This window comes from Syngnathoides biaculeatus, chromosome 23 (assembly GCF_019802595.1).
Source record: "Syngnathoides biaculeatus isolate LvHL_M chromosome 23, ASM1980259v1, whole genome shotgun sequence".
Lineage (NCBI taxonomy): Eukaryota > Metazoa > Chordata > Actinopteri > Syngnathiformes > Syngnathidae > Syngnathoides > Syngnathoides biaculeatus.
In genome coordinates this window covers 14,832,934-14,848,831 of record NC_084662.1, presented here as the reverse complement: position 1 = coordinate 14,848,831, position 15,898 = coordinate 14,832,934, and the positions used below count along the sequence as shown (strand labels likewise).

Below are 15,898 nucleotides of genomic sequence, written 5' to 3'. Positions count from 1 at the left end.
TGTTGAACGACCGTATATTGTGTGAAAAGTGACTGTTGCGCAGCTAATCGGGATTTTAGTTCGTTCACTTTTCTCATTCTCAGCTTGCTTTTCGGCAGAATGTCGTCATCATATTTTCCATAAGCGGTTCGAATGTGCCGCTACACATTTCACTCCACTGGCAGATTCGAAAATGACATCGTGAAAAATAAGTCCGCCTCCCATTCTGTACGAAAGTGACGTTTTTGTGTTCTTCTTTACGCCAGCATCCATATTCATGTTTGATAAGATTTGTTAAGCGAGGGCTTAAAATAGGGGGGAACTCGCTGGCTAGTGTGTTTTCCTGTACTAAGTGTCGTTGTTTGCACATGCGCGGTGAGCTAAAGGTCAGAAAAATACGGCTGTCATTTTTTTTTTCCCGGTAGGCCATCGCAATGGACCCAAGCTGCCTCGCGATCGTCCACTCGACGCATTGAGCACCCCTGCTGTAAAGGGTAAACCTGGGTCCATAGGGGTCGAGTGGAGTGGGAGCTGCGTGGTGGCTTAGCGGTTGCGATCCCCCAGCTAGTCTAGGGATGTGGAACATCACCTGTGCCGTCAAATGACCTATTAGGAGCTGGAGCCTATCCCAGCTGTCAACGGGCAGGAGGTGGGGAAGACCCTGTACTGGTTCCCAGCCAATCGCAGGGCACATAAGAGACAAGCAACTGCACTCACAATCACACCTAGGGGCAATTGACCCCTCCGTACAGGGCACTTAACCACGCCTCCTGAAGTGACGTCATGCCACGTGCGCTGACGTAAGACAAACAGTAAAAATGGCAAATACAATACAATACATTCTTAACTGAGAGAGACGCCATGCTTCTGATTTCATTCAATCATTCACACGTAGCAATGTTATGCTAGCGGAGAACGTCTCATTCATTTATACGAGACGTGTATTAAAAATCAAATTTAGGGCATATCTTCGTGCAAACACAGTCTGGTTAAGCTTTGGCCGCGAGCCAGCAAGAAATCGATACGTTTGTGCAGTCCGATCATCGCTAAATATCGCTCAACAAAGAATAAGTGTGGCAATCGTTCACACGTAGCGGTGTTATGCTAGCGGAGAACGTCTCTTTCATTTATACGAGACATGTATTGAAAATCAAATATAGGGCATACCTTCGTGCGAACATATCTGTTCCGGTTGATATTAAATGGATTTAGTTGATGATGCGGTCTTCCACAAAGTTTGATCCATCGAAGGCATTTTTCGTACTGGGTCTTTGGTTTTGGAAAGGGTACGAATCGAACTCCACCAACTAGCCTTTCAGGATACCTGTCGTCACTATTACAAAGTCCGTGACTACACCTCTTAACCATATTTTTTGTTAAATAACCCAAATACGCGATAAAACGCTAACTAAACCTATACTGGACCATGCAATGTTGTCTGAGAAAATGGCGGGAGCAAAAACGGGCTTTGGTTTATGCAGATCTCTGGCCTCTGATTGGTCAGTGACGCGGATTGCGCAATATCCACGGAGGGGTCAATTTAGAATGTCCAATTAATGTTGCATGTTTTTGGGATGTGGGAGGAAACCGGAGTGCAGGGAGAACATGCAAATTCCACACAGCAGGCCTGGGATCAAACCCGGAAATCAGAAATGTGATGCCAACGCTTTACCAGCTGGGCCACCGTGCTGCCTAGGGCCAAATAATTTGAGTACAAATGAGACGATAAGAAGATAAGTGAAGCACACGATCAGTGATTTCCAAATTGTTCATGAAATAAAACTCCGATTGAAATTTGTGGTCTTTTTTTTTTTTTATTACAGCAAAGAAGCCAAACATTACAGACAAGAATAACTATGAATATTGACGTTATATTAAGACTGGCTTGGCACCAAACGTCACTCACTCTTGACCAACGGCCACTTTTTACTGGAATGGTGGATTCTTTTGCTTTAGTGACGCGAGTCACTAAATCCGCGGTTTCCCTATTTCTTGACATCCTTTAAAAAAAATAATAATCTCGAGAACTAAAAAGAAAAACAATTTAGGTTCCATCAAGAGAATAAACATCTAACATTTGTTTGTACAAACAAAAGCGATGCTGGAACATTTCACCTGTCATTTAAATCTCAACATTAGAGCCTTTTAACGTACCGCCTATTTACAAGATGCAACCTTTCTCGGACCTTAAATTCTATTCACAAACTTTTGTTTTATTTCCCGTCCGAATGGAACTGCGAAAACAAGTTTGCTCTCCGTACGTGACGTCGCTTGAAACGATATAAACTCGCCAAAAAACAAAACAAAACAACAAAAAAAAAAAACGATCAGGCACAAGGCGTCGCTTTCTCGGCCGGCAGGTTAGAAAATGGCTCGTCTCAATCGGACGACGGGGCGTCCATTTTCCCCAAGACGACGGGAGCCGACGAGGCTGTTTCGCGCCGAATAATGCACAGTAATGTCACGAGACTCGTTTCAAATTAAAACAAGACAATAATACAGAGTAAATACTGGAAAAGGAAAACTACTGTACCGCTAATGCTCCAATATACAGCTTGTTCTTACACTCTCCGTTCACTGGTGGGCCCATTTGTGGTGGTGGTGGGGAGTGAAGAATGATTGTTCTTATAAGCAACGCAGGTAAACAATAAATACGAACAATGTGCTTATACACATATTTACAACAAGTCTTTGGCTTATGAATAAAACGTAGGCGACGGCATAAGGAGGGAGGAAAATGTGTCAGTAGGCCGCCAGTGCACAAAATAAACGAAGCCAAGGGACCGCGTGAACGGTCGGTTTGAACCAATCACAAAGCAGTTGGTTCCCATTTGTACCAATCACAAAGTAGTTGGTTCCCATTTGAACCAATCACAAAGCAGTTGGTTCCCATTTCTTTAAAGAGCTCATTCAGTGGTGACGAATTGAAACTGTGTTGGGCCCAGCCCTCAATTACAACACAAATAAAACCAAAAGTGTTTACTTTAACACTAAAAAACAATTACAAGAAAATCAACTTACTAAAAAAAAAAGGACACAAATACAAATAAAAAAAATCACATTTCATTTGACTACAAGTTTCTTCTTCATGACATGACAAATGTGAAAGTGTAATAATACTCGACATGTAAACGTTCTTTGTGTCAGTCTTTCTAAAATGACCTTATCATTATTTTTCAAGAGCTAATTGTGATTGGCTCCAAACGCCTTAAAAAGAACATCCTGATGGCGATCACCTGAACCTGGTGGCAGTTACGGCGCGATAGGCGTGTGGAGAGATTAAACATTGATTTGCGGCTCCTCTCATCCAGAGGCCCACTGGCACTAACAAAAAAAAAATTGTCTACAATATCATCTTAAAAAGCAGTCTCCTCTGCACATGTCCGATAGAGGGCGCCCTGTCAGGAATGGCGACGTGCTACGGGGGAGTGGCCACCGGGTGGCGAGAGGGGCTCGGAAGTGGCACGGGAAGGGTGGGCGGCGGGTCTTTTTCTGCGCTTTTCCACCGTCTTCCCGCATGCTTAGGAGGACTCGGTGAACTCCAGCGCCAGGTCATAGCAGAACCTGTACTGCTCCTGGAGACACAAAAATCACATCATCCAAAAGTTAATGCGTCATCTCCAAAATGGGGGACGCTGGGAAAAAAAAAGGGTGGGAACGACGGAGTTGATGAGATTACACTTGTGGAAAATATTCAAGAGGAATCGTTTGTTGCGCCTCGCGATGTAAGCCGATTTCGTTTGGACTCACCGGGGCATCCACCATGTTGGGTTTGCTGTTCCTCAACGTTTTGACGGCGTGGAAGATGTCGACCACGCTCTGCCTTTTGGCCATCTCGCACACAATGCTGCTGGCGCAAAACACGCCACTACGCCCGCCTCCGTTTCTTTACAAACACACAAAAAACAAAACAACGGAGTTAAGTTTCCACCTTTTTTTTTTGTCTCTTTTGCCATGTGCAACTTTGTCTTCAATCCCTTGACAATGACCTACAAAATAAGTTTAGTTTGGGGAAAAAAATTATTAAATCATGTTACCCTGAATAAACAAATTAATTCTTTTGGATGAAGATGTTCATTCTAGAGTAGTGATTCTCAAGAGTCTGGTACAGGGCATCCCTGTAGTGGTACGAGGTAAATCACTGCATTAAAAATTGGTGTGCTGGGTTAATGTTCAAATTGCATACGGCGATTACAATAATATTCAATGTACAATTTAGGGGGGGAAAGCCTGATTGAATTTGTTTTTGATGAACACAACTATGCAATGTATTTTAATGCTGGTCATGAAGGCATTTGGAGATAACATTTTTAAGGCGGTATTTGGTCTCAAAAATGTGCAAACCTCTGTTCTACAGTGTCACCGTTCACATAGACAACAATGTTTACCAGCAACCCTTGGCGGAAGTCTGCACGACTACACACACATCTGCTATCTAACAAAACAATAAAATAAAATACTGAGCCGTCACTCACAGGCAATGAACGATGGTTCTTCCCTCCCCTTCCTCTCCCTCACGCTGCCACTGGTCCACCTGCAGGATGAGCTTGAGGAAGGACCTCTTGGAGGCTGGGACCTCCCTGTGACCCGCCCAGCCCAAGTACTGGAACTGGCGAACCATCAAGTAGCCCTCTTGAGGCTAAAATAAACATGGTGACCATTTAGCAACACTATACACACACATATATATGATGAATGAATGGCATTTAAAAGGAGATATTATGGAAATTTGACTATAATGACCATAAATAACTTTTGAGTCTCTGGATTGCCGGCCCATATATAAAGTGTCACATTACATTAAAAAAAAAAAAGTAAACTTTTTATTACCTGCTTATTTCCAAAAATGTGTCTGTGAGCAAGCCATTTTTAACGTTGGACTACGACAGTCTTTGGAGTCTTTATACATTTGCAAAGGTTTGAGATGTTTGTTGGCAGCACGGTGGATTAGCTGGTAAAGCCTTGGCCTCACAGTTCTGAGGTCCCGGGTTCAATCCCGGACCTGCCTGTGAGGAGTTTGCTTTGCTACGTGGGTTTTCTCTGGGTACTCCAGTTTCCTCCCACATTCCAAAAACATGCAACATTAATTGGAGACTCTAAATTGCCCCTCGGTGTGATTGTGAGTGTGACTGTTTGTCTCTATGTGCCCTGCAATTGGCTGGCAACCAGTTCAGGGTGTACCCTGCCTCCTGCACGTTGACAGCTGGGATAGGCTCCAGCACTCTCCGCGACCCTCGTGGGGATAAGCGGCAAAGAAAATGGATGGATGGATGAGGTGTTTGTCATTTTCTAAACAATTTATAGGTCGCCATTTTGTAGTACAGTTGAAAAGTAGTACACCACTGACACTGTCACTACACAAATCAATATTTCTAAGATGCATTGTGTTGATGGAGAAAAGTTATTTGCTATTTGTGGGGTATTATATGATTTTCTGCACGAGACAAATTCACGAGTTATGCTGTGAAAACAGCAGTTATTATTTTTTTTATTCCTCAAGCCCGAGTATTTTTCGTATAAAAAAAAAACCAGATGGATGGTTTATCACGAAAGCTCACCCTTGTGAGATTGCAGACTCTGAACAGCCTGCTGATGACATCACAGTCCATTGAGCAGGACATACATTCCACTTGGACGGGCCCGTAACGCAACATGCCCTCTTCCGGCCAGTACTGGGGACAGCCCTGCGCAGATGATGCAACGTTTGATTAGATAAAACATACAGACATGGCTCTGTGATGATATGAAATCCAAAATGTACCTGTGCCAGGTCAATCTCATTCAACATCACCATACTGGTGCACCCGTAGTCGTACACCAGGCGCCAAAAGTCTTTGACGGTGTTGGGGAGGGGATGCTGGGTGACGATGAAGGCAGCGGGCTGTCTGTAGCTCTGAAGGCGAACAAAAAAAAACATATATTAGGTCAGATATCTGTTCAAAATTTGATAGGAGACACAGAACTTTCTTTACTTGTCTGTCTCACTCACACAGGGCAATGTGGATCAACCATAATGTGTTCGAGATGCTTGGTCACATTATCATGCAGCGGGTGAGGAGCATGCAGCACAGATAAAACACATCGACAAGGGGCTACGGTCTCTATAAACGAATCACATGAACCGACGGTACGCAGCCGCACGTGTAGCACAGGTGCGAATGGCGTGTGGGGTTTGTGTGGTGGAGGGGGGAGGCATGGGGGGGGGGTGGCGTTATCAGGGCGTTAATGGCAAGACTGAATGTGGTGGCTGGTGGAAAGATAGCGAAGCCATGAAACAAATCCAGTATTGGAATATTTGAAGTGAGACCCCGTTACCTGGAACTCCTCTGATAGCTTGGTTAGAGAGAGGCCAAAAAGGCAAGTTTAACTAAAACGCAATTTTGCAAACGGCACCGAAGTTCATCAGATTGAATCACAAAACTCCCACGTTTGCCAGAAATGTTTTTTTTTTTTTTAAACTCACCATGCAAATAGTACTGCACAACCATTGCAAGTCAACTAAAGTCTTCTTCATGAGAATTTAGTAGGATGGCAGAGGAAAAAGCGCAACGTCCCTGTGCCCAAGAAATGTTAATGGGCATTGAAGAATATGTGAAATTAATAAAAATAGAAATGTGCGTTATTTCTTGATTACAGTGGATCACTTTCCCTTGACATCCAATTGAATTCCTCCCGACAAACTGCAATTATAACTGAAAATGACAAAATTCCTCGTATGTTTCACATTTGTAGTCCAATTTTGGTTATTTTTTTTCCATGGAACAACGGCAACATGTCCATTCTAATGTTAGTGATGTTTTTTTTGTTTTGCTCTGCAGAGAAGGTTATTTCTTTCCCTTCTAGTCAGAACCTGGATTTGTCTCTAGGTTTCTCGTCTGCTTAAACCACAAACACAGCATCACACAAACAGGGAGGGGAGACTGTATGTGTGTGTGCGTGTGAGTGACTGAATAAAGACGTGCATCAATATTTTGTTATTCCACTGGTCAAAAGTTGTAGAAAAAAACCGCAAGTGTCAGGGTAAGCATTTTTTTGTGGTGACCTGATTTCTTGCTGGCCACAACACTATGAACCAGCTTTATTTTCCACTGTTGATGCTTCTAAAACGTTTGACCAGCAGTGTCTTCAATTTCATCATTTTTAAAAAATGTTTAAAGGACTGGGATTTTTTTCCAAAAAGTGTCAAACAATTTGTCAGGCAAAAAGCAATTTTTTGCTTTTACAATGGCCAATGGAACTCGTTGTGTGTGAACTCACATCCATGAGAGCCGCGTTGATGTAGTTGCTACTTTCCCCGTCGATCGTGATGAGGAAGGGCAGGCATCTGTCGGGGGGAAGACCGTCCATGAAGCGGTTCTTATCCTGGTTTCTAGGCAACAATGCGATGCTGCAGTCTTCGGGTTGAGGCTGAGGAGTCACTGAGTTTAAAGTCTGGAGGACAAATCAAGAGATAACCCGCCGGCGTCAGTTTTTTGTGCTCCAAAAAGCAGGTGAGCGTGACCGAAATGATAGTTTTCACCTGAAACTCATCCTTCAGGTGGGACGAGTTGGTCTGGGAGTCGATGCGGATGAGCTCGTAGAAAGCCGCCTTGAACTCGCAGACGGGAATGGCCGTTTCCCCGCAGAGGCACGCCTCTAATATGGCGTCGTGGATGAATATGTACTGCTCCTGGAGAACGTAGAGCCACGTTTTATCACCGCGTTCACGTACGCGCGCGGAACACAACGACCGTTGTCACAGCGACGACTTGTTGGAGGTGAGCAAACAAACGGTGAGTGAGAGGCGGCAGGTGGAGTCATGGAGGTGATTCAACGAAGACTTAAGTTCACGTTTTCCAAGATTTAAGGAGGCTTCCCCGATTCGATCAAAGAAAACAATTTTACTAGTCCAAATATGTTGCAATCGGGGTTCCAAATAAAATACCAATGGGTTCAAATATGAATGACATATTTACAAGGTGTTGAAAAGAGTTGTATCAAATGGTTTTTTTTTTTTTCACTGCTTTGCCGCTGTTTTAAGAGAGTAAAGAGTTAAGGGTAGTTACACCCTAGTCACAGCGACCCTGTGCCCTTTTGTTTGATCCTGTCCTTTTGAGTTAGTTAGTTTGCTTTATAGTCATCGAACCCTTGCTATATGTTTTTTGGATCCCGCCTAGCATATCCTTTTGTGTGCCTCTCTGCCTTGTCGGAACGCTACATCGTGTATGACCCAGTTTCCGGAATAAACCATATTGAGCATTGTGCCTCTGCCTCGAAGTCCTGCATTTAGGTCCGCCCCCGCACCGGAGGTTTGTGACAAGTTACCTTACCCTCTATTCATTTTGAGAGTTTTTATGCAACATATATTCTGTAAACTTTTTTTACTAACCCCAAAGATGTAATGTTTTTGTCATATCTTCATTATGTTCTAGTGCCAGTTACACTTGTAATATCACTGTAATACTCGTATACTTTTTATGGAGTGTGTTCACATGCTAGCGTTTGTGACGCCGGGGTGACAAACAGTGACTCAATATCACAAACAAACAGACGGATGAACAATGTAATGGATGTAGTCCCTTGAGCCTGTACCGTGTCTCCGGTCCAACAGTGCGTCGTTTACCGTGTCTGGCCCTAGCATGTTGATGCAGATGGATGATGGGTAATGCAGTCACCTCAGTCTGTACCATGTTGATCCTCCTGGACCGAAGTGCCTTGACGCAGTTGTAGATGTCCACCACGCCTTCCCTCTCAGCCATGTCCAACATGATGTCGATGACGATGAAGCAGCCCGTGCGTCCTGCCCCGGCACTGCATGCAGACAAAAACGAATCAGCTATTTCTATTCTTCTCTTTATGTAGACACATATCAGAGATGTTGTGTGGGGGTGCGGAGCTTCTTTCTACCTGCAGTGGACCACAATAGGCCCAGCAGAGGGTGGATTCGAGATTTTAACCCTGCGGATGAAGGAAAGTAGTCCCGTGGCGTGATACGGAACTCCGTGATCGGGCCAGCCTGTGAAGTGGAACTGCTTGACTTCTCGCACCTCATTGAAACCGCGCTGAAGAGAAAGGGGAAAAAAAAAAGACATCAAGAATGATAAATTTTTGATACAACTGCAAATGTTTGAGGTGTTTGGAATCAGAAACAATTTATAGAGCCCCAAGGTCACCATTTTGGAGTGTAAGAGCAATGTTCTCTCTAAGCTGCGCAACTGCGCATTTACGCACTTGTCGCACACTCTCAGCGCAGAGGAAAAGAGATCCAGCACAGTGAACTACAGCATGACGTCTTTTTTTTTTTTTTTTTAAACACGGCACACTACCTCTCACAAAGAGCTGCTGCTCGGCCACACACTCTACTTCCTAGTTTACCTGACAGTGCCCACCTGCATTTGAAAGGTGTACACTCATAATTACAACGGGGTATGTGAATAATAGAAGAAAAAGTGGTGAAACTGGATGAGATTTTCTCTTTTTTTAGTAAAAAAGGTCTGGTCTGAAGCCAAAGTAGAAAGTACAGGATCAGATGGTGTATAATGTTAAAATTCCACCTTGGAACAGGCTGATCGAGGATGAAAGCAGACAATACAGTGTATAAATAGCTAAATCTGTATTTTAAATATAGGAGGCAACATAATATTAACCCTAAAACTGTTTGGGAGCATCATTCAGCTTTAAACATGCACTGCTAAAGATATTCAGCAAGCAATAATTCAGTTTTACACCAAGAAAAAGAGACGGGGGTATCATTGTGGGTTAAAAAAAACCCAAATGAAACAAAGTTGGAAGTGACTTTTCAAAATTTATAGTTAATAGTTGGCTTGGTATGTATTTGTATTGTAATGTATTTTTTTTTGTTTGTTGACATTTTCAGTGTAAGTTTGCAAAAACACAAAATTGTTCTTAATGTTCTGAAGGGAATGTAATCTGAACCTTTTAATGAGCCGTGTAACATTCAATGGAGGACACTGATTGACCACAGTGCGTACGTACGTCTGATGTTGCCCACAGGGGTCAAAGGGGGCGCTCACGGCCCGAGTGTGTTTGCTCAGACACTTAACAGACATGTAAAAAAATTGATAAAATAAGAGGGAACATTGGTAGTCAGGTTATCCTCCATATAGTATAGTGCACTCTATACATGCCACAATGCATCGTGAAAATCAAGTCAACCACTGTTTTCTATTTGTGGGGTATTATATGATTTTCTGCACGAGACAAATTTGTCAGTTATGCTTTAATCTAAGTAGCGCAACACATTCCAACATGGCAGGACATGAAATCTTTTCTTTGTATTCTTTTTGTCAAACAGACTCAGCTGTTCACTATTTATGAAGCCAGAATGAGCGAACAATTCCCACACGCTATTTAGTACGTTGTAATACAAAAACGACGTCTTACCCTCTCCAATGTAAATGTGCGGACCACATATTCGGCAAGGGGCTCCACCTCGACAAAGGTCACCTTGAAGTCGCCGTACACCTCGGCATCATCTGGCCAGTACTTGTAACACTTCACCTGTAAAAATGAGAAAAAAAAAAAAAAAAGAGAAAAAAATTAGACCCAAGATCCACACATTGTTGTCCAGTTGATAATCACATTCAGTCTAAAAAACACAAATGTGCTTTAATAAATTCCTTGGTCCCTCATCTCCTAAAAAAACAAAGATTCTTAAAAGCTCAATATTCTTTTTATTCAGTCCCTACCTTCTTTTCTGCAGACAAGCAGCCATTGCAAAAATATTTTTAATAACTGCGAAGCGAAAGAAGATCTTACCCTTCCGACCTCAACCAGATTGGTCACCATGACAATACAGGCCGACTGTTCCTGCCACACCATCCTCCAGAAGTCATACACGGTCTCGTGCACAGGACCTACAAACAAAAAAGCGCGCCTTTACGACTCCATTAAAGATACAAACATGCATTTTTGAATTACAATCACTTATAGCATTACTTATTGGTATTAATATTATGTATTTGGCCACAGCTCACCCTGAGTCGCTATGTAGTGGCTTGGTCTCTGATAACCCTGAAAAAAAAAACAAAAACAAAAAAAAAAACATAGTGGTAATGCAACAAATGAAAAAGGATTTTGAATCATATTTCATTTCAACAGGATTATTACAAAAAAAAAAAACAGGTCAGCTTTCTCCCATCTACAAAGGCACAGCATTATGCAGCACCTCCAAGACTGAATATGAAGGTATTGTGTACTATTGGTTAAAAGTACACGGTGACCTGGGATGACGTCATTTCAATTATGACCATCTGAATGAGTCCACGTCTCACGCAAAGCGAATTAAAAAGGTACCACGTGGAAAACCACGAGCAGAATTCCTTATCCGTATTCAAACGGACAGATTTTATAACCATGTTCGTAAACCTTCACAAGTGTTCAATACGCCCGCTGCCTGCATTTAGTCTTCCTCTCAGTTTCTCTTCGCTCCAGTTAGAGTATTTTTATTGAATTTCCTCAAAAATGCATCCTGAGCACTATTGTTTCACCGTTTGAGCACATTTTAATACATAAAATCGAATTTCCTTGCTCAGGAATGTCAAAGTGAGTCAAAATCAGCCATGTCATTAGACTATAAAATGATATCAATTGAAATTTACATACATTGTCCTGTGATTTGGGGAGGCTCGTTATATTTCTTATACCAAACACACGGTCTTAACCCCTTTCGTGGGGAGCGTCCCATTTATGGGACATCATGATTTTCACGCATTATATCTTTCAGTATATCAAAATATTTAAGTGTTTTAATCTGAAGCCATAATTTGGAATCAGGAGAGGATAACTCATCGGGCAAAGTTAGCACGGAGTTATCCCTTTCCTTCCTGACCCAACATGGCTGCCTCAAGTGCACATGGAGTGTTTTCCAAGAGAAGAAAGGGAGAAAGGTCAGTATGCAACCAAGTTTGTCTTCAAAATGCTAATCCATCACTATTATTAATGCGGAAATTTTCCAGAATAAGAATTAATATATCTCTCGTGTGTACCACTTCACAGAACTGATAACATAGCCGTCCCAGAGGGTACATCTTTTTTGCCCTTTGTTGTATGCGTTAAATAAAAAAAGAAGTGTTATTTCCTTGATTGAGGCCTGTTAATAAACTTTTATCTTATTAAGGGAAAAAAAATTGCCACGCTGCCCATGAATGGGTTAAGACAAAATAGTTCCTGATATTTAAAAAGTCGGACCAAAGCGATGGCCTGTCCTATTCGACAGATAACGACTGTGATGAAATGTTATCACTTTTACAACCGTCAAGTGTGTGGGCTGTCATGTCAAAAGGCCACGAGACACAAAAAGAGTAGATCAAGTACAGTGAGAGCGGTGGAAAGTGCGGGGAAAAAAAAAACAAAAAACGTGAGGTGAGATGAAATCTCTCATGCGGGTGAGACCCCCCCCCGAAAAAAAAAAGTGGAGAAAAGAGCCTGGCCTTGAGCATGGCACGACTGTTTTGGCGCATGGATGGATGCAAACGGGTGTCGAGGTTTGAGAAGCATGAATGGGAGAGTTCACAGTGATACTTACATCCCTGTACAGCCAAATCTAAAGGCCAAGACACAGGCAGAAAAAACGAGTGGAAGAAAGGAGGGAGGAAAGAAAGAGAGCACAATAATGTCAGTGAGTGTCAATCGGAAACAGAAAAGTTGCATTGATGTGGCATGCATGGACACAACACAAAAAGACACAAAGAAAAAAATAATGCAACTAGAATCACATTGAAAGGACAGTCCTCAAGTGATAGCTGATGATTTATCATCTCATTAATTACCAAAAGTGTCTTTTGTGACACTTTTGAGCTCTTTTCTCGAATATTGAGATTGTTAGCCAGAAGTGTCCACTCTACTAGTTCTGGTTCTAGTGTGCCGTGACTGCCGGCTCGCAATATAGTAACTGTATATTACATACAAAAAAAAATAAAAAATACAGAAACAACAACAACAAAAATCAAGTGACAGCTGTTGTAAAGGTGACTGCAGGTGGAGAAGTGAAGGCAGTGAAAAAAAAAAATAAAGCTGTATTTTGATGGATGAATGGACGGATGGATGGATTCAATGCTATGAAAAGAAAGATTTTCCCCTTTCTGGTTTGATGGAGTGAACCATTTCATCAAAACAGTCTGCTTTCAATCCAACTGAATGAATAAAATTAGCAAGTAGTATTTCACAACAACCCCGACTACACTAGCATTTTTTGTAGAAGTCCCAAAAAAAAAAAAAAAAAACAATCTGACGTTAGCATAAGCAATTCCAAGCATCACTAGGTGTGGAAGATAACGAGATAAAATACTTCATTTTGTTCTGATTTTAGAATAAATAAAAAAACAAAAAAACCCCCCCGTAATTTCCGGCCTATAAACCACCACTTTTTTCACACGCTGTGGATTATGCGGTGATGCGACTAATTTGTGGATTTTTTTTCTAATGGCCGCAAGGGGGCACTCAAGCAGAAAAGGTAAGAGTGAGACCGGTGGAATACATGAGCCGAGGAAGTGACTTTTACCGGTCCGGCCCTGTTAGCGCTGCGCTGGCGTGTTACTGCCGTGTCTCAGTGATTTTTACCGGTATTTTTTTTTTTAAACCGACCCTGTTAGCGCGGCGGCGATAGCGTTAAACTCTCTGTGTACTGTCTTTCTTTGTAAAAATCGTATTTCAATGTGGGTTTAAATGTGGGCACTTGTGGCTTTTACAAAGCTGCGGCGTATGTATGTACCAAATGGTATTTCCTTTAAAAATGTACTGGGTGATGCTTATAACCAGTTGCGGTCTGTAGGCCGGGATTCACGGTAAAAGGTATGAAGATGAATCAGACTTGACACCAAAAGACAACACTTACAAATAATGGAGATTGTGCAAATGGAAGTGAGGGATGACTTAAAGATGCAATTAAAGGTATAGAGGCCTGACATACGAGCGAGGGGGTGTGGTTTCGTTGGTTTCGTTGGGAGCCAATAGTAGCATTCGGCGCGTTGCCACTTACATCGATGTAGTTGGCGTTGATATAATCGGAGGAGGGGTCGTCTTCGATGGGCTGGAGAATAACCCTTGAATGATCGTCTGGAGAAAAGAGACAGAAGGACAGAGGAGGGAGGAGAAAAAAATGCAAGGCAAAAAAGAATAGTGAGAATGATGAAATAAAACAACCAGCAATTTATCTATATTGTATCTCCTTCTATTCTGCCTGTCCATTTCTCCCCCCCCCCATTTTCCTTTCTCCTGGAAAAATAAAGGTTATGCAATATATCCATTTTAAAATTGTTGCTTTGTAAAAAGCAATTTTGCTTACATGCAATTATATTGCCGTAACGGTTCTTAGTGCGGTTTTGCTCCTTCTTTGCCACGTCCCAAGTTGCCGACTGGCCTTCGAAAAAACTCTGGATCACCAACAACACACGCAAAACAGAAAACAACATTAAATGTGACATATGACACGTCCGCGAGTATCGCCGCTCATGTTTGGTCGAGATTTCGTCACTTGCGGACTCCTCGCGTTCACACGAGCCAGAGTTGCTGCTGACTTACTTCGTACTCCTCCTTAAAGCCGTAGCTGTCGGACGTCTTCATCAAGTTGATGTGTTGCAGGAGGTCGGCCACTCTGATGGCGGGGTGGAGCTGTCCCGTCTGATAAGGGGATTCGGTGCCTTCGCAGTGATAGCGGGGGACGTCCAGGAGCCGGCTGTTCTCTGCCGCTGACGCGCTGTGGTTCTCGTCTGCGAGGGGAGAGGAAATGCTTTGAGGTTCACGCTGGCGAAAAAGACTCCAAACCGTCATGGCTTTGCCTTCAAATATGTTAATAACTTGCGTCGTCATTTGCATTTGAACGCCTACCTGTGATTGGAACTACATGACCAAGCAGCAGGAAAAGAAGAGAGCAAAATGTCAGACGGAGGGATGCGAAGGATTTGTCAAGGATGTGTTTAGAGGGGGCACACGTAATGAATGAAGTCATCCCAGACTGGTGTGAATGGTAAGTGGTGAATGTTGATGGATTATCCCTTAAAAACTGCACATATAAATATATATATATATTTTTTGTATACAACCATTTTGTAGGTGCCCTGCAATTAATATGATGCTGATCCAAATTAAGATTGTTCAGCCTGTGATACACTGAATGGCATTGTATATACAGTAAGGCCGCGGTTTTCGAACATCCCCGTTTTCGAACAAATTGGTTTTTGGATGAAAATTTTGAGATTTTTTTGCTTCTTATTTCGAATGAAAATCGGTACTCCAACGCCCCCGACAAAACCCGGAAATAACATATTGCGCGCGACCAGACCAGCTGACCCATGACGCACTTTGTTGAATTCTCATGCCGCTGAAGAAAACCGGAAATAACAACGCATGCGGCAAGCAGTTGACCCAACCACGACGCGTTTTCTTAACCCGGAAATGACATAATGCGCCTGGCGCAATCAGTGCTCTTTTGTTATTCTGTATAACGCAGCCTCTGTACACAGACGTGTCCCAGTATTGATTGTTCTTTTTCTTCTTATCGAGGATTACCGTATTAACCCCCAATCATGAATCCAAAGAAGGCAAGTTGCTTGTTTAAAGTTATTCTGCACTTTTGTTAATAAAAAAAGTTTACAAAGCTGGGGGCCGAGTCGCCACAGATACAGCAATGCACTCCCAGCCTAGCGTACTCCTTTAATAAAGCATCCTTTTAAAGCAAAAAAAATATACATTTTTTAAAAATTATTTTGTTATATAAAGTATTTAATGTATGTATTTCTACTATGCATTTTATTATCTGGAAGAGCTAAAAAATGCTTTAAAAAGCCCAATTTTTTTAGGCTTGGAACGCATTATTTCTTTTTCCATTCATTGTAATGGGAAACATTCATTTGGTTTTCGAACAAATCACTTCTCGAACCGTTTTCTGGGTTAGGAGTCGAGAACTGAGGCATCACTGTAG

At 42.4% G+C, this 15,898-nt stretch overlaps 1 protein-coding gene across 9 annotated transcripts in view; it reads right to left on the bottom strand.

Moving 5' to 3' along the window:
• Window positions 1–3,461: 3,461 nt before the first annotated feature.
• ptprk (protein tyrosine phosphatase receptor type K) overlaps window positions 3,462–15,898 on the bottom strand; it is a 104,545-nt gene continuing 92,108 nt past the window's right edge. For 3 of the 9 annotated variants that reach the window (XM_061811377.1, XM_061811382.1, XM_061811384.1), the window contains 16 exons: window positions 14,500–14,687; window positions 14,264–14,363; window positions 13,958–14,034; window positions 12,506–12,523; window positions 10,956–10,992; window positions 10,738–10,835; window positions 10,363–10,479; window positions 8,866–9,020; window positions 8,634–8,769; window positions 7,499–7,648; window positions 7,237–7,410; window positions 5,741–5,872; window positions 5,538–5,663; window positions 4,455–4,618; window positions 3,730–3,865; window positions 3,462–3,554 (listed from right to left, as the gene is read on the bottom strand). In XM_061811377.1, the coding sequence (XP_061667361.1) occupies window positions 3,501–3,554; window positions 3,730–3,865; window positions 4,455–4,618; window positions 5,538–5,663; window positions 5,741–5,872; window positions 7,237–7,410; window positions 7,499–7,648; window positions 8,634–8,769; window positions 8,866–9,020; window positions 10,363–10,479; window positions 10,738–10,835; window positions 10,956–10,992; window positions 12,506–12,523; window positions 13,958–14,034; window positions 14,264–14,363; window positions 14,500–14,687 (1,862 nt within the window). In that variant the 3' untranslated portion in view covers window positions 3,462–3,500. The remainder of the gene's footprint in view (window positions 3,555–3,729; window positions 3,866–4,454; window positions 4,619–5,537; window positions 5,664–5,740; window positions 5,873–7,236; window positions 7,411–7,498; window positions 7,649–8,633; window positions 8,770–8,865; window positions 9,021–10,362; window positions 10,480–10,737; window positions 10,836–10,955; window positions 10,993–12,505; window positions 12,524–13,957; window positions 14,035–14,263; window positions 14,364–14,499; window positions 14,688–15,898) is intronic. The other 6 variants (XM_061811379.1, XM_061811385.1, XM_061811383.1 and 3 more) reach the window with 4 other exon arrangements.